Raw genomic sequence first — 18,932 nt, 5'->3', positions numbered from 1 at the left:
TATTGTAAACTAACATAGCCTAAAAATGTTTAGAATGAAAATGAAAGAATCTTTTGCACAAGAATCAATTTAAATTTAGACATTTTGGACTCTATGTAATATGTAAATAAGAAAAATTCCTCTGCCATTGCAGATTGTATAGTCATTTTAAAAATGTTTTTAGATTTCATTACTAGTTGCTTTGTTTTCAATATCTTGTTTTCATAAAAACAATTGACGCCTATGGATATGTGAAGTGAACACAAAATTATTTTGTGTATTAGTGTCTGAACTATTTTTAGACATGGTTGCATGTGGTTTTTACATTTTGTCTAGCTATAACACTAGTTGAAATTTCTTAAAAATTATCCTTGAACTTCAGCTATTTGTAAACACTTTTGTGTGTTCTTTGTTTTATCTTTTTCCAATTCTTTATAAATATTTTTAATTTTTTTTTCAAAAAGCTTGATTTCAGGTATTAAAGATTTTAGAATTTTTTATTAATCTATAAACAATATAGTGGATAAATGATGTTTTCATGTCACTTTCAACATGTTTATCTTGTACCTAGCATTAAGGTTAAATTAAATATACAAACAGAAAATATGTGATGGTATTATGATGTGTCGAAGTGATAATTAGTAGAGGATTTTTAAGTGGCGCAAGGTTGTTTTTTAAACCCTCATGGTAGAAGTGGGGGCTGTTGTTGGTGTGGAAGTAACATATGAGTTTCAACTGTGTGATGAAATTCTAAATTATGTCAGTTTACAGCAACTAGTTCACCTGTTACCACATTTTATTTTTGTTTGACAGAATGGAGCTACACTAAGTCAGCCAGTTACAAGATCTGCTGGATGGGCCCTCCCAGCATCATTAGCCTTAATTGGACTTGGATTTTCACTTTTCAGCACCAAGCAATTAGTTTCCTGTAATGGAACAATTAAGGCATTTGCTGTTCCAAATAGGAAATAGTCCACAAAGATGAATGAATCAGAACCAAACCCTCAGATTTTAAACTGGCAAAACATTTAATTTTACCGGTAACATCACTCCAATACTTGAATACTTCATGGTTAGATAAAATAATGTAGAGTTCTTTTTTTAATCAAAATCTTTGCTCACAGAGCTAATCTTACTGAATGAATTTACTCAATAGTTTTACCCTTTTTTTTTTTCTTTTAGGAATATTGTCCCACAAGTTTTTTTCTGTTAATTGACATGATTTCTTCAGAATGAGTTTTTTTTTTTTTAAAACAAAATACCGGTAATTAACATTTTTTGTTGTTATGAACTATCTACTAGTTAATTAGTTTGCACTGTTTGCTAAGAATGAACATGTCAGCACTGTGTGAGATGTTCCAGGTCTGAACATTAAATGCCCTATGTACGTAATAGAGCTGAATAAAGCTCTTCACTGGCTTATACCTGAATCAGAGTCAGTTTCTTCAATGCAATTTATTTTGTTACTTGATGGATGTTTTGTAAATATTTGTTTTAACATAAACCTGTATTTTTAGTTATGGAAGAAAAGTCATTTTGTTGACTTTTTTTTTCATTGAAGTGCCAACACACATTAAAATTTTATCCAAGAATCAGAGTAGAAACTACAGCAGCAGTTTCATGTGTATGTAATTAGTCCATTTATTTATCTAACTACTGTACATAGAGCTGTTCAAACTGATCAACCAAACTCTGTTGTTTCATGTTTATTGATTTTGGTCTCAATAAAAAAAATGCATTTTATTAATCCATTTATGTTTTTGATATGTCTGTCCAAAATATGAATATACTTTTGAAGTTTTCCTAAGTAATTTCTCCACTCCTTGGCAACACAAAAAAGTTATTAAACACTATAGTTGTGAATCAATTATATTTATGTTAAATGTTATCTTTGGATAATAATAATGGTAGTGACTTTGATTCTGAAACTAAAGGATGAGTGCAGTGTTTCACCTGACTGCTCAGACCTAGTTGCAACCTTTATATTCTTTTGCATCTCATGCAGACAAAGCCGTTATCTACCGGCGGTCTATAAAGCACTCTTCCAAAGTAGGAAGCTTAAATTTTCATAATAGGATCCAATTTATGTATAATATATAATACTTCTGTGCTGATAAACCATCTCATAGAAAGTTAATACATTTCAGTGTTCACAAAATTGAATGTCGAGAAAAACCCAGTTGTTACATTTTGTTTCAATGTGCTCAAGAACATTACTTGCTAGAAAACTGCTAAATGAAGGCAATGACCATCCATTGAACCATCACTATACTAAAAAATGCAAGACAGATAATTATAACAACATTGTGTAGTTTCAATATGTAATATATATAGCTCCATTGTCTACTGGAAGTGCCCCAAAGCCATATGCATTTTATATCAAACAGGCTAAACTGTTATTTTGAAAATCATAAAATTATAAATTCATATACATTGGTGCTTTTTGGTCCCATTATGAATGAAACTGTACAAATTAAACAAACCCAACTAACTAAAAGAAGCAAGAATGAAAACAAAAATATCTGATCACAATGGAAGCTCTTTCATCTGCCTAAACGTTTATTTCCTTGTTACATTGGGTTTGTAAGTTCCTTATATTAAGTGGTAAGTGGTTTCATTTTTCTTTCCATTTGTATATGGAATGTTTATCGTCATCTTTCCTTTGCATTCCTCATGGAACCTCAGTAAAAGCAAGCCACTCTCCACGGTCTCTTGCTAGTGTATTAATGGCTTCCCAGCTCTTTCCTGTCCTCTCGGCTTCATCTAGTACACTGCTTCACCATGTTCTGATAGGTCTTTCTCTACGTCTTTTGCCCTGTGGGGTCCAAGCTATCTCTTATACAAGTACGCCTAATAGAAGCTTTTTTTTTTTTAAAGTATTAAAAACAAGGTTACAAAGACTGTGGAAACACAAACTCAAATCAGCCCCCGAAATGGTCCACTTTGAATGATCTCAAATATCATGATGTCAGATTTTCATTTTCTCTTCTAGTTTCTGAGATCTAAACAGGTCGGACGGACAGACAGGCCACACAAAACTAATAGCGTCTTTTCCCCTTTTCGGGGGCCGCTAAAAATGTTTTTCTTGTTTAAAACCTAACTTTCGTTGTGAAACAGTGTGCTTGCTGTGATGTAAACTGATCCCCTTTTTTATAGAGTACAACTTTAAACATCACCAAAAGAAGCATCCTGATTTCAGAAGCAATCTCACAATTGAAGAAAGAAAGATTGAAGTCATGAATTAGTTAATAAATTAACCAGACCTAATTCCCCGGACAATCATCATTACAACTAGATACAACAGTAGTTTGTTTGGTGCTGTGTCAAAAGATTGTAAAGCGGAAGAAGCCCTTTTTTAGATGGTGAATTAATTTATCAAAGAATGCTTGTCAGGCTCAGCCAATATTATGTGTCCCAATCAGAAAAAGGTATTTGATAGCATTACTCTGTCAAGAAGAATCATTAACTATGGTAAGTTGTGTTAAAAAGCTGATAATTTGATGCACCAATTTTACAAGGCAAGTAAGGATTATGTGTGTGGTACTTGCAGTGATCAACTGCATTGGATATATTGACCTAATTATTACAGTGATCAACTGCATTGAATCTATTGACCTAATTATTACAGTGATCAACTGCATTGAATATATTGACCTAATTATTACAGTGATCAACTGCATTGAATATATTGACCTAATTGTTACAGTGATCAACTGCATTGAATATATTGACCTAATTATTACAATGATCAAGCTTTTCAGAACGAAGGGTTTAACCACAGGCAGTGCGGTGAACTACTTGAAGATTTCGAAACAAAACTTTCCGATGTTCGGTACCACAATAGCATCAGCTGGCTTATCATGGGCAAGGTATTAAGAAGGATCTGGGATCTCATGGAAGAAATTGTTTTGTTCTTTGAAACAAAGGAAATTAACTGTGACTTTGTTACTAATATTTCGAATGAAGAGTGAAAGACAGACTTCATTTTTATCAATGTCATTATGGAATAATGTCAAAAGTCAGGACATGAAATTTGTGAGCATGTTAATCTTTCCAAAGTTTTCCCTTCTCTCCAGGAAAGCAAGTGAAAGCAATTTTTGGTCAGTTTTCTTTTCTGTATGATGAAGCAGCATTTCCACACTTGTAAAACTTTGCTGCTAAACTTTCACATTATTTAGGTCCACAAACATCTGTGAACAAGCAGTTTCTTACTTGAAACTAAACAAAGTGTAAGAACAGGTCAGTCCTGACTGACTAAGTTGAAAGCAGTCCTAGGAAAGCAACTAGTAAGCACTTCAGGAATATTATACACGAGTGCAAACAGTTAAATAGTTCATAAGTACTAATGTACATTTGTGGTGATATGTTGTAGTAATAATAATAAAAAAGAAACCATTAGTAAAGTTAGCTAAAGAAATTCCTAAATTTTAAATTTGCGTGTAAAAATCAAACGTAGGCCTACATGTCCAATACAGTCTAAATGTCAAATGACTTGACAATAGACATAGCTGTAAGTAGAAACATTTATATTTTCATTTTCCTAACTTGTCATTTTTAAGTACACACACAGTCTATTTCATATATATATATATATATAGGCTTGTATTCGAGTCCGAAGAGTAATGAGGAATGCAGTATTTCCCGTGGCTACGCAGCCCAACTGTGATCTACATATTTTGCCACATCCAGGGCAAGCATAACAATTGTTTGCCGGTGGTCGATTAAGATTTTCTTTTCGCCGTCTGTTCTCGGCAGCTGATTTTCTTTTGGTCTAAAATTTGTATCCTGCGGCCTTTGTGAGTGACCTCCAGCTGTCTCGTTCTGAGGCCGCATGCAACCAGGTGCTCTCTTCTATGTCAGCTTAGGCACGTTTGCGCCTAAGCAGGTCTTTAAAGCGTTTCAGTGGGGCACCTCTGTTACGTCGACCACATTTTATCTCACAAAAAAGACTGCTTTTGGCATACGTTCGACCCCAAGTAAATTATCTTCAACTCTGAAGGAACATCCGAAATACAAAACATTTTACAAAACATTTTACAACATTTTACTCGCAAGGACATTGCTGTTTGTAGTGCGGTTTTGCCACCGTATGTCCATAATGGAGCACAAGCATCTTTGGTGAAAGCGATCAAGTTGTCTTAGTTGCTTGCTGTGTACTTGCTCCTACTCTATTCGCTATCTTCTTTGGCCTAATGCTGGGTCAAATGAGGAAGCGATTGCACGAAGCCATCGACATCACGTTTCGTTTCGACGGCATTATATTTATTCGTATTCATTCCAAAAAAAAAAAAAAAATTCTCTGCGGCCCTTCATAGAAAAAAATTGCCCACCCCTGGTGCGACTTAATTACCAGTGATGGTCTCATACATTGAGAAACCTTCAGGCAGAACTGGGGGGAGGGGTATCGCCAAACCTACAATCTGTTATTAAGTTTTGTGCACGATGAATATAAGAGTGAAATTAGATTTCAATGGAGTTTTTTGTTTTTGTTTCTGATATTTGAAAGAAATATTTAAAGCAGTAGCCTCAGTGTTCATTTATTGCTTAGCGTTTCTTTGGGTTAGATCAAAATGGATGCAAAACAAAGTAAAAAAAACAACAAAAAAAAAAAAAAGTAGTTTTGATCAGTTATGTAAATTAAATTTAAAATAAATCTAGACTATGATCTAGAGCAGGGGTGGGCAACCTTTTTGGATCGAGGGCCGCATTTCTTTAAATTTGGGAATGGCGGGCCGCATATCTATATACAACTTAGAAAGATACTCTAGCTAACTTTTAATTCATAGTTACACTGTATTATATTCACGTTTCTTTTTTCCTCACTCCACGTTAAGGAATCACAACAATAGTTAGCAATTTTTTAATCAATTTATTTTTTCAATTGCTGTTGTCTTTTTATATTACAAAAACCCCACAAATATACAGTTGTACTTAATGTGCAGTATTTTACTTTTTACACTCGTGCATAATGTTCCGAAACTGTAAAACTAGCCTACTTGTTGTTACCCTTGTGACTGCTGTCAAATTACAGTCAGTCAAAAAAACAAGTAATCATCCTTTTTTAGTTTCCCCCCACCCAAAATATAATGCTTGTTCACTGGATGAGACAATATATGTTCCGGAAGTTAAATATCGGGACGAGCGAAACTTGCCCTTTTGGAGCATCACCAGAGAATGCTGAGCATGTCCTTCAATGGTGCATACTAAATCAGAGACCCGAACAGGACCTTGGCCCCAAGGCCCTCCTATAGAACCAAAACTATTCGGAGAACTGCCTGATCTGGAAAACATTGCGCGGTTCATCTTAGATACTGTTCTGAACCCTCCAACATGTAAAATGAAAACAAAGAAGAAGAAGAACAGATGCATGTATGCACAAATAGTGTGAACAGCAGCACATTTTTTAAAGTGTTAACATACAGATTCTGGCATCCATAAGACTCCTGTGGAGGTACTGACTGCTCGGAGTTATGTCCTCTGGAGCTAAATCAGCTTCTGCGCTAAATGGTGAGCTAATGGTATTGAAAGCCTGTTCTTGACGTCTTAAAATTTGCTTTTATAAATTGCAAAATTAAGGAATCTAAATAAGTGTTGTACTTTTAATCATTTCAATAGACATAATTTCACCTTTCAGCAAAGGAAAATGACAAAGCCTGTATTCTTTTTGCTTGCTTGTAGAAATGGGAAGGCCTTGTTTGAAAAGATTTAACATCCATTTACATTTCATATGCAAAAAGCTCATAGCAATGGCAATTATGAAACATGAAATCTTCCTTCCACGCTTCATTAGAAATATTGGTAACAAAATATCAGTCAGTGTCCTTCAAGTAACAGAACAATTTCTTCCTTGAAATTTTATATTGTTCTCGTTTACCTTGCCCATGCTATGATAGAGGAAATTTTGGATTAATTTATTCATAATCGGAACTACCTAAGTTAATACCCCCCTATCTCTAATAAATTTGATTTACCGAGAATTATAACTTCTGAAATTAAAATTTTATGCAGCTTTGTGCAAACTTTCCTGTTTAAAGTTTGTGGTTGGGATATTTAAAAAAAACAACAACAACACCATTTTACTCAGTTAAAGATCGAGCTCCACCAGTTGTCACCCTTGCCATCTTGTTCCAAGCATACCCAACATTCAACACAGTTCTGCATAGCATTGGATAAATACTGATCAGAGATTGTGTCTTGAATTGAGTTTATTGATGTATAGCCAATAAGCATAGTCTTCGTTTGATTGAAACTTTTTATAATGGCAGTTTCAATAATTTATATTTATATTATTTTTAATATATTTGCATTTTTATATGTATATACTGTGGGCACACCTGACTTCTGTAGATGTCGGGGGGCCGCATAAAACACTCCGGCGGGCCGCATGTGGCCCGCGGGTCGTAATTTGCCCACCCCTGATCTAGAGTCTAGACTAACAATATATGTTCGATTAGATAATATTTTTACCAATTGTTTTTTTTTAGCACAATTGCATGCTTTTAGCTTCCTGACTGCGCTATGATCCTATCCGTTGGCAAGGCGAAGGAGAAGAAAGAAGAAAGTATCTGTCTCAATGTTCCCGTTATCGCCCTTTTTTAAAGGATGTTTTATACATAAATACAAACAATAAATCTAATTCAATGTGCTAGTGAAGTGCCTTTGAAAATAGAAGGTCTATTAGTTATCTATTGTTAGTTTCAAACCTTAAAGCAACGAACTAATTAATTCTCTACACAAAGTTTAAAGGGGATCCATTCAACTTATGCCACAACTATATTAGATAGATAGATAGATAGATAGATAGATAGATAGATAGATAGATAGATCTATATATTGTTACGTATTTCTGAATCTTCTGGCTAGATGTATTAGTTGGCACACAAATAAAAACACAGCAAAGAACTTGACGACTAAACTTTCAGTTGCATATACATTTAATGACTATTAACTCTAACATTACTGTAACATGTAGCGTAGAAGACTGTACAATATCTGTCAGTTTACAGTTAGCTATACTTCGTTGCACTGCATCTCTTCACTTCGTTGCACTTCATCTCTTCTCAACTTGCATCGAGCCGTATTCCACAGAACAGACCAACGACACACTTCCCAGTGTCGCTCCAGGTCTCCCAAAGCTGAACCAAGTCGTACTCAAGTCTACCGAATCAGAGCCGCACACGTCTTACATCGACTGTATCGACTGTAACGGCTCAAGTCCACTGTAGTCCACTCCAGTTAACTCTACCCTAGTTAACTTGCATCGAGTCGTACACATTTCTCTTCCACAGAGCCGCACACGTCTTACATCGTCTGTATCGACTGTAACGGCTAACTCACGACTCCATACGACTGACTTTCACATTAACTTTCTGGCTTATATAGAGTCCCTAATCGCTTCTCCAAAGTTGCACAAACACTCCTAGTATCCTCTGGAATAACATGTCAGGAAACGTCACATCCTGTCTTTATTTATACATGTAGATTCCAGAAAACACTCGCTGCAGTGTCATCAAGTCGGGGTCACACGTAGTGACCTTTATCTGTCACTGTTCATTAGTAACTGTCCCCCTACTTAGATCTGTTCGTCCCCTGGAACAACACGTGTGGACACGTCACATCCTGTCTTTGTTTGTACATGTAGATTCCAGGGAACACTAGCTGCTGTGTCATCTCGCCGGGGTCATACGTTGACCTCTACCTATCACTGTTCATTTGTAACAATATATATATATTCCTTTAAAAGATAGGAGAATGCAGAATGGTTAGAGATGTACTTCTAAATGTGAAAAACTCTTACTTCCTCCAAGTACATTCTCAAAAAAAGCGATTTGTATATGAATATATTATTTAAAATATAAATGATTCTAAATCTCTTTTCATTAAATATCGGTTGTGAATGCGCTATATAAATTATTTTAAATATTGTAATATCAATGGTTTTTTAACTTAACCTCTCCCATCCCTCTTTTTCGTTAATTTCAATGGAACCATTAAAAAACGGGTGAGGGAAGGAGCAAAACAAAATAGGAGTGCCATCAAAGACCCATGCCGACCAGCAAATTGATCAGGCCAAACACAGTCTCGAAGACATCAAAGTAGTGTTGAAGACATGCCGCTCGTGCATAGCAGAAAGTACGGTCTAACGTTTTACAAATGATAATACGTACAGTGTATAATGTAATTCTTAAAATTACATTCTTGTAGAATTTCAAACAAAATTAATTGTTATAATAATTTACAAAAAAAAAAAAAAAAAAAGAAAACGTGTTTGGGCCTTTGTGTCTTGCTGCTGTCACTTTTGAATTTAATTTTCTTTGGTGGCGACCAGACCGGCCCATTTGGTACCGGCCCACCGGGCATTAGCCCGTTTGCCCATATAGCCAGTCGCCCCTGGCCACAACACCTGTGAAGTAGGCTACAATTTCTTTGCCTTGCTCGATACCAAACAAAATAATTTAATTATTGATAGCTAATGAAATAATTGTTAATTTTTATAATTAATTCTTGTTTAGTCAAGTACATGAAATAATTGTCCAAAGTTTCACCATGATCCGAGATTGGGTGTGGGAGAAATAACGTGGACACACTTTGGACCAGACACACAGATAGACCAGCAGCATTTAGGATTCTGTTTTTTTTTAGACTTATACAGATTAATAAAAAAAAAGAAGAATTAAAATGGTATACTTTTATTTTCTTCTTTTTAAATAAATATATACATTTTAAAAATGATTCTCTGAGATAGTCTCACTACAAATATCGTTTATCAGTTGTATTTCTCGATCAATAAATGATTGTGATGAACATAAATCTGTGACAACAGCGTTGTGTTGGATGTGTTATTGCGATGTGATGGTAGAAACGTTTGTAAAGTTTCGATCTAGCTCAATAAGATTCAATATCCTGATTGACAAACTATTCTATACTATGGTAAATATTTATGTAAGTGCTCAACATCGTAGATCAGTATAGGCCACGTTGTTTCTCTTCCAGTTAGACCAAGTACTATCTTCCAGTTTGGCCAAGTACCGTACTATCGTCAAGTTCGGCCAAGTACTCTCTTCAAGGCATTAACTTGGGCCACTAGAGCTCTTTCTTGATCTCATTCGAAATAAGAATAAACCACGAGTGAACTGGGAAAACAGGCAAAATAGACAAAATCCTTTAAAAAAAAAAACACCAAAGCTTATCTAAAAGGGAAGAACTCCGCCCTTAAACCTATATCCACCAATAATGTACAAGTTATTTCCCTTATTCGATTGAGTTGTTTTTTTATTATTCATGTTTTGGTAGGTAGGCTACAATAAATAATTATTTAATGTATCAACTTTATCGGAGAATGCGTGAAGAGAAATAGCGTTAATATTTATTTAAGGGGACTAAACCCAACAAATCAAGACATACTCAAGGAATAGTTTCCCTTGATGGTAACAAACAAAATAATTGCCATTAATTAATTGATTTATTTGGTTACTTTTTTTTTTTTTTATTGATTCATGTCTTGCCTATGCCAATGAATAATTTTGAGATGTTTCAACTTGATCCGAGAATGAGTGTGGGAGAAATAACGTGTACACACTTTTTACCAGACAAATAGACAGAGATGATATAAGCTTTGTAAAAAGATTTTGAGGTCATGATGCAATGAAGACAATTTGCATTTGTCAATTGTTTCTGATACTTGTGAGCATTATGTTTCGTTGTTTAAGGTCAGTGCAATTAATAACAAGGTTACAAAGACAGTTTGTGTGGAAACGCAAACTCAAAATAGGCCCCCGAAGTGGTCCACCAGGCAGGTAAAAAGGCAAGTTTCAATATTTTCAGAAAGAACATCAGAATGAAATTCTATCAAAGAATATTGACAGAGAAGAATGAAAAAAGAAGGCTGACAGATCTTGTGTGGTGCCCCAGCAGACCAAAGAATAGGTGAAAGTGAATGTGAAGTTTGGTGTGAACCTTGCTAACTAATGTCTTATAATGAATATCTAATTGATCTAATTGTTTTGTAAATGGTCGATCTCTAATTCAAATCCTCAAGAAAGAAAATTTCCTTTAGGTACGTGTTCTATAGTTATAGTACAGCTCTGCAGGTCACGAGACAATATGAAAAACTACTCATTAATTGTTGTTGTAAATTCTGTCCAACTTATATGCATACTAAATAGATTTTTTATCTTTAAAAAAACTTTTTTTTTGTGTAAATATAGTAGATAGTATAACAAAACTTATTTAACTTAGCAATACATTTGTAAAAAAAAAATTTTGACAAAAAAACTAAAACCATTTGCATAAATGTGTTAATAATATAATCAATTTTCATCTCCCCTACTAAAGAGACTCTAGTGTTTGTTACTATTAATAGTGAATAGTAAAAGTGGTGTATTTTTATGAAAAAACTGCTTGTATAAGTGATTTAAAAAATTTGATTTTTCCTCTCTCAGAAAAGAAAAAAGTAGTCTTTGCATCAGAACTTTGAATGGTCTAAAATATTATAATGTCGGATTTTCACTATCTTTTCTAGTTTACGAGATCTAAATGGGACGAACGGACGGATGGACGGACATCCCACACAAAACTATTAGCGTCTTTTCCCCTTTTTGGGGGCCGATAATAAAAAATAACGCAAAAGTTTAATAGGAGGTCCCCGGCGTTGATTGGAACATGAGAATATGGATCTTTCTGATTGAGGCGTATAGTGTTAAGGGCATATACCGTACCATGTATGTGAAACAGTTTGAATAAAGGATCTCAAGTGGAGTGTGTGTGTGTGGTGACAATAGGAAGAGGTTAGCGCGTGGTGTGTGTGTGTGTGTGGTGACAATAGGAAGAGGTTAGCGCGTGGTGTGTGTGTGTGTGGTGACAATAGGAAGAGGTTAGCGCGTGGTGTGTGTGTGTGTGTGTGGTGACAATAGGAAGAGGTTAGCGCGTGGTGTGTGTGTGTGTGGTGACAATAGGAAGAGGTTAGCGCATGGTGTGTGTGTGTGTGGTGACAATAGGAAGAGGTTAGCGCGTGGTGTGTGTGTGTGTGGTGACAATAGGAAGAGGTTAGCGCGTGGTGTGTGTGTGTGTGGTGACAATAGGAAGAGGTTAGCGCGTGGTGTGTGTGTGTGTGGTGACAATAGGAAGAGGTTAGCGCGTGGTGTGTGTGTGTGTGGTGACAATAGGAAGAGGTTAGCGCGTGGTGTGTGTGTGTGTGTGGTGACACTAGGAAGAGGTTAGCGCGTGGTGTGTGTGTGTGTGGTGACACTAGGAAGAGGTTAGCGCGTGGTGTGTGTGTGTGTGGTGACAATAGGAAGAGGTTAGCGCGTGGTGTGTGTGTGTGTGGTGACAATAGGAAGAGGTTAGCGCGTGGTGTGTGTGTGTGTGGTGACAATAGGAAGAGGTTAGCGCGTGGTGTGTGTGTGTGTGTGGTGACAATAGGAAGAGGTTAGCGCGTGGTGTGTGTGTGTGTGGTGACAATAGGAAGAGGTTAGCGCGTGGTGTGTGTGTGTGTGTGGTGACAATAGGAAGAGGTTAGCGCATGGTGTGTGTGTGTGTGGTGACAATAGGAAGAGGTTAGCGCGTGGTGTGTGTGTGTGTGTGGTGACACTAGGAAGAGGTTAGCGCGTGGTGTGTGTGTGTGTGTGGTGACAATAGGAAGAGGTTAGCGCGTGGTGTGTGTGTGTGTGGTGACAATAGGAAGAGGTTAGCGCGTGGTGTGTGTGTGTGTGGTGACAATAGGAAGAGGTTAGCGCGTGGTGTGTGTGTGTGTGTGGTGACAATAGGAAGAGGTTAGCGCGTGGTGTGTGTGTGTGTGTGGTGACAATAGGAAGAGGTTAGCGCGTGGTGTGTGTGTGTGTGGTGACAATAGGAAGAGGTTAGCGCGTGGTGTGTGTGTGTGTGTGGTGACAATAGGAAGAGGTTAGCGCGTGGTGTGTGTGTGTGTGTGTGGTGACAATAGGAAGAGGTTAGCGCGTGGTGTGTGTGTGTGTGGTGACAATAGGAAGAGGTTAGCGCGTGGTGTGTGTGTGTGGTGACAATAGGAAGAGGTTAGCGCGTGGTGTGTGTGTGTGGTGACAATAGGAAGAGGTTAGCGCGTGGTGTGTGTGTGTGTGGTGACAATAGGAAGAGGTTAGCGCGTGGTGTGTGTGTGTGTGTGTGGTGACAATAGGAAGAGGTTAGCGCGTGGTGTGTGTGTGTGTGTGGTGACAATAGGAAGAGGTTAGCGCGTGGTGTGTGTGTGTGTGTGGTGACACTAGGAAGAGGTTAGCGCGTGGTGTGTGTGTGTGTGGTGACACTAGGAAGAGGTTAGCGCGTGGTGTGTGTGTGTGTGTGGTGACAATAGGAAGAGGTTAGCGCGTGGTGTGTGTGTGTGTGGTGACAATAGGAAGAGGTTAGCGCGTGGTGTGTGTGTGTGTGGTGACAATAGGAAGAGGTTAGCGCGTGGTGTGTGTGTGTGTGGTGACAATAGGAAGAGGTTAGCGCGTGGTGTGTGTGTGTGTGGTGACAATAGGAAGAGGTTAGCGCGTGGTGTGTGTGTGTGTGTGGTGACAATAGGAAGAGGTTAGCGCATGGTGTGTGTGTGTGTGGTGACAATAGGAAGAGGTTAGCGCGTGGTGTGTGTGTGTGTGTGGTGACACTAGGAAGAGGTTAGCGCGTGGTGTGTGTGTGTGTGTGGTGACAATAGGAAGAGGTTAGCGCGTGGTGTGTGTGTGTGTGGTGACAATAGGAAGAGGTTAGCGCGTGGTGTGTGTGTGTGTGGTGACAATAGGAAGAGGTTAGCGCGTGGTGTGTGTGTGTGTGTGGTGACAATAGGAAGAGGTTAGCGCGTGGTGTGTGTGTGTGTGTGGTGACAATAGGAAGAGGTTAGCGCGTGGTGTGTGTGTGTGTGGTGACAATAGGAAGAGGTTAGCGCGTGGTGTGTGTGTGTGTGTGGTGACAATAGGAAGAGGTTAGCGCGTGGTGTGTGTGTGTGTGTGTGGTGACAATAGGAAGAGGTTAGCGCGTGGTGTGTGTGTGTGTGGTGACAATAGGAAGAGGTTAGCGCGTGGTGTGTGTGTGTGGTGACAATAGGAAGAGGTTAGCGCGTGGTGTGTGTGTGTGGTGACAATAGGAAGAGGTTAGCGCGTGGTGTGTGTGTGTGTGGTGACAATAGGAAGAGGTTAGCGCGTGGTGTGTGTGTGTGTGTGTGGTGACAATAGGAAGAGGTTAGCGCGTGGTGTGTGTGTGTGTGTGGTGACAATAGGAAGAGGTTAGCGCGTGGTGTGTGTGTGTGTGGTGACACTAGGAAGAGGTTAGCGCGTGGTGTGTGTGTGTGTGGTGACACTAGGAAGAGGTTAGCGCGTGGTGTGTGTGTGTGTGTGGTGACAATAGGAAGAGGTTAGCGCGTGGTGTGTGTGTGTGTGGTGACAATAGGAAGAGGTTAGCGCGTGGTGTGTGTGTGTGTGGTGACAATAGGAAGAGGTTAGCGCGTGGTGTGTGTGTGTGTGGTGACAATAGGAAGAGGTTAGCGCGTGGTGTGTGTGTGTGTGTGGTGACAATAGGAAGAGGTTAGCGCGTGGTGTGTGTGTGTGTGTGGTGACAATAGGAAGAGGTTAGCGCGTGGTGTGTGTGTGTGTGGTGACAATAGGAAGAGGTTAGCGCGTGGTGTGTGTGTGTGTGGTGACAATAGGAAGAGGTTAGCGCGTGGTGTGTGTGTGTGTGGTGACAATAGGAAGAGGTTAGCGCGTGGTGTGTGTGTGTGTGTGGTGACAATAGGAAGAGGTTAGCGCGTGGTGTGTGTGTGTGTGTGGTGACAATAGGAAGAGGTTAGCGCGTGGTGTGTGTGTGTGTGTGGTGACAATAGGAAGAGGTTAGCGCGTGGTGTGTGTGTGTGTGGTGACAATAGGAAGAGGTTAGCGCGTGGTGTGTGTGTGTGTGTGTGGTGACAATAGGAAGAGGTTAGCGCGTGGTGTGTGTGTGTGTGTGTGTGGTGACAATAGGAAGAGGTTAGCGCGTGGTGTGTGTGTGTGTGGTGACAATAGGAAGAGGTTAGCGCGTGGTGTGTGTGTGTGGTGACAATAGGAAGAGGTTAGCGCGTGGTGTGTGTGTGTGGTGACAATAGGAAGAGGTTAGCGCGTGGTGTGTGTGTGTGTGGTGACAATAGGAAGAGGTTAGCGCGTGGTGTGTGTGTGTGTGTGTGTGGTGACAATAGGAAGAGGTTAGCGCGTGGTGTGTGTGTGTGTGTGGTGACAATAGGAAGAGGTTAGCGCGTGGTGTGTGTGTGTGTGTGGTGACACTAGGAAGAGGTTAGCGCGTGGTGTGTGTGTGTGTGTGTGTGGTGACACTAGGAAGAGGTTAGCGCGTGGTGTGTGTGTGTGTGTGGTGACAATAGGAAGAGGTTAGCGCGTGGTGTGTGTGTGTGTGGTGACAATAGGAAGAGGTTAGCGCGTGGTGTGTGTGTGTGTGTGTGGTGACACTAGGAAGAGGTTAGCGCGTGGTGTGTGTGTGTGGTGACACTAGGAAGAGGTTAGCGCGTGGTGTGTGTGTGTGGTGACACTAGGAAGAGGTTAGCGCGTGGTGTGTGTGTGTGGTAACACTAGGAAGAGGTTAGCGCGTGGTGTGTGTGTGTGTGTGGTGACACTAGGAAGAGGTTAGCGCGTGGTGTGTGTGTGTGGTGACACTAGGAAGAGGTTAGCGCGTGGTGTGTGTGTGTGCGTGGTGACACTAGGAAGAGGTTAGCGCGTGGTGTGTGTATGTGTGGTGACACTAGGAAGAGGTTAGCGCGTGGTGTGTGTGTGTGTGGTGACACTAGGAAGAGGTTAGCGCGTGGTGTGTGTGTGTGTGGTGACACTAGGAAGAGGTTAGCGCGTGGTGTGTGTGTGTGTGTGGTGACAATAGGAAGAGGTTAGCGCGTGGTGTGTGTGTGTGTGGTGACACTAGGAAGAGGTTAGCGCGTGGTGTGTGTGTGTGTGGTGACACTAGGAAGAGGTTAGCGCGTGGTGTGTGTATGTGTGGTGACACTAGGAAGAGGTTAGCGCGTGGTGTGTGTGTGTGTGTGGTGACACTAGGAAGAGGTTAGCGCGTGGTGTGTGTGTGTGTGGTGACACTAGGAAGAGGTTAGCGCGTGGTGTGTGTGTGTGTGGTGACACTAGGAAGAGGTTAGCGCGTGGTGTGTGTGTGTGTGGTGACACTAGGAAGAGGTTAGCGCGTGGTGTGTGTGTGTGTGTGGTGACACTAGGAAGAGGTTAGCGCGTGGTGTGTGTGTGTGTGTGGTGACAATAGGAAGAGGTTAGCGCGTGGTGTGTGTGTGTGTGTGGTGACACTAGGAAGAGGTTAGCGCGTGGTGTGTGTGTGTGTGGTGACACTAGGAAGAGGTTAGCGCGTGGTGTGTGTGTGTGGTGACACTAGGAAGAGGTTAGCGCGTGGTGTGTGTGTGTGTGGTGACACTAGGAAGAGGTTAGCGCGTGGTGTGTGTGTGTGTGGTGACACTAGGAAGAGGTTAGCGCGTGGTGTGTGTGTGTGTGGTGACACTAGGAAGAGGTTAGCGCGTGGTGTGTGTGTGTGTGGTGACACTAGGAAGAGGTTAGCGCGTGGTGTGTGTGTGTGTGGTGACACTAGGAAGAGGTTAGCGCGTGGTGTGTGTGTGTGTGGTGACACTAGGAAGAGGTTAGCGCGTGGTGTGTGTGTGTGTGTGGTGACAATAGGAAGAGGTTAGCGCGTGGTGTGTGTGTGTGTGGTGACAATAGGAAGAGGTTAGCGCGTGGTGTGTGTGTGTGTGGTGACAATAGGAAGAGGTTAGCGCGTGGTGTGTGTGTGTGTGTGGTGACAATAGGAAGAGGTTAGCGCGTGGTGTGTGTGTGTGTGGTGACACTAGGAAGAGGTTAGCGCGTGGTGTGTGTGTGTGTGTGGTGACAATAGGAAGAGGTTAGCGCGTGGTGTGTGTGTGTGTGGTGACACTAGGAAGAGGTTAGCGCGTGGTGTGTGTGTGTGTGGTGACACTAGGAAGAGGTTAGCGCGTGGTGTGTGTGTGTGTGGTGACACTAGGAAGAGGTTAGCGCGTGGTGTGTGTGTGTGTGGTGACACTAGGAAGAGGTTAGCGCGTGGTGTGTGTGTGTGTGTGGTGACAATAGGAAGAGGTTAGCGCGTGGTGTGTGTGTGTGTGGTGACACTAGGAAGAGGTTAGCGCGTGGTGTGTGTGTGTGTGGTGACAATAGGAAGAGGTTAGCGCGTGGTGTGTGTATGTGTGGTGACACTAGGAAGAGGTTAGCGCGTGGTGTGTGTGTGTGTGGTGACACTAGGAAGAGGTTAGCGCGTGGTGTGTGTGTGTGTGGTGACACTAGGAAGAGGTTAGCGCGTGGTGTGTGTGTGTGTGGTGACACTAGGAAGAGGTTAGCGCGTGGTGTGTGTGTGTGTGGTGACACTAGGAAGAGGTTAGCGCGTGGTGTGTGTGTGTGTGTGGTGACACTAGGAAGAGGTTAGCGCGTGGTGTGTGTGTGTGTGTGGTGACAATAGGAAGAGGTTAGCGCGTGGTGTGTGTGTGTGTGGTGACACTAGGAAGAGGTTAGCGCGTGGTGTGTGTGTGTGTGGTGACACTAGGAAGAGGTTAGCGCGTGGTGTGTGTGTGTGGTGACACTAGGAAGAGGTTAGCGCGTGGTGTGTGTGTGTGTGGTGACACTAGGAAGAGGTTAGCGCGTGGTGTGTGTGTGTGTGGTGACACTAGGAAGAGGTTAGCGCGTGGTGTGTGTGTGTGTGGTGACACTAGGAAGAGGTTAGCGCGTGGTGTGTGTGTGTGTGGTGACACTAGGAAGAGGTTAGCGCGTGGTGTGTGTGTGTGTGGTGACACTAGGAAGAGGTTAGCGCGTGGTGTGTGTGTGTGTGGTGACAATAGGAAGAGGTTAGCGCGTGGTGTGTGTGTGTGTGGTGACACTAGGAAGAGGTTAGCGCGTGGTGTGTGTGTGTGTGGTGACAATAGGAAGAGGTTAGCGCGTGGTGTGTGTGTGTGTGGTGACACTAGGAAGAGGTTAGCGCGTGGTGTGTGTGTGTGTGTGGTGACAATAGGAAGAGGTTAGCGCGTGGTGTGTGTGTGTGTGGTGACACTAGGAAGAGGTTAGCGCGTGGTGTGTGTGTGTGTGGTGACACTAGGAAGAGGTTAGCGCGTGGTGTGTGTGTGTGTGGTGACACTAGGAAGAGGTTAGCGCGTGGTGTGTGTGTGTGTGGTGACACTAGGAAGAGGTTAGCGCGTTGTGTGTGTGTGTGTGGTGACAATAGGAAGAGGTTAGCGCGTGGTGTGTGTGTGTGTGGTGACAATAGGAAGAGGTTAGCGCGTGGTGTGTGTGTGTGTGGTGACACTAGGAAGAGGTTAGCGCGTGGTGTGTGTGTGTGTGGTGACACTAGGAAGAGGTTAGCGCGTGGTGTGTGTGTGTGTGTGGTGACAATAGGAAGAGGTTAGCGCGTGGTGTGTGTGTGTGTGGTGACAATAGGAAGAGGTTAGCGCGTGGTGTGTGTGTGTGTGGTGACACTAGGAAGAGGTTAGCGCGTGGTGTGTGTGTGTGTGTGGTGACAATAGGAAGAGGTTAGCGCGTGGTGTGTGTGTGTGTGGTGACAATAGGAAGAGGTTAGCGCGTGGTGTGTGTGTGTGTGGTGACAATAGGAAGAGGTTAGCGCGTGGTGTGTGTGTGTGTGTGGTGACAATAGGAAGAGGTTAGCGCGTGGTGTGTGTGTGTGTGTGGTGACAATAGGAAGAGGTTAGCGCGTGGTGTGTGTGTGTGTGTGGTGACACTAGGAAGAGGTTAGCGCGTGGTGTGAAGGATGCAAGATAAGCGGCCCTGTCGTTAGCGGTCTGAGGTAGGGGAGACGACTCCAGAACACCAGAGTCAAAAGATGTGCTTTTGTGGTGAGTTAGATTTTGTTCAAAATACCATTTTATATTATGACTAAAGTCTGCTACATTTATTTATTTCATCTCAAGTTCAAATATGTCTATAGTGTAATAA

General features: G+C 41.5%; 1 protein-coding gene across 2 annotated transcripts in view; it reads right to left on the bottom strand.

The window, feature by feature from the left end:
- Positions 1-9,658: 9,658 nt before the first annotated feature.
- LOC106058378 (uncharacterized) overlaps positions 9,659-18,932 on the bottom strand; it is a 37,910-nt gene continuing 28,636 nt past the window's right edge. For both annotated transcript variants that reach the window (XM_056004904.1, XM_056004903.1), the window contains exon 9: positions 9,659-10,112. In XM_056004904.1, coding sequence (XP_055860879.1) covers positions 10,050-10,112 — 63 coding nt within the window. In that variant the 3' untranslated portion in view covers positions 9,659-10,049. The remainder of the gene's footprint in view (positions 10,113-18,932) is intronic.

Source organism: Biomphalaria glabrata, chromosome 11 (assembly GCF_947242115.1).
Source record: "Biomphalaria glabrata chromosome 11, xgBioGlab47.1, whole genome shotgun sequence".
Classification (NCBI taxonomy): domain Eukaryota; kingdom Metazoa; phylum Mollusca; class Gastropoda; family Planorbidae; genus Biomphalaria; species Biomphalaria glabrata.
This window is presented reverse-complemented; position numbering and strand designations above follow the sequence as displayed.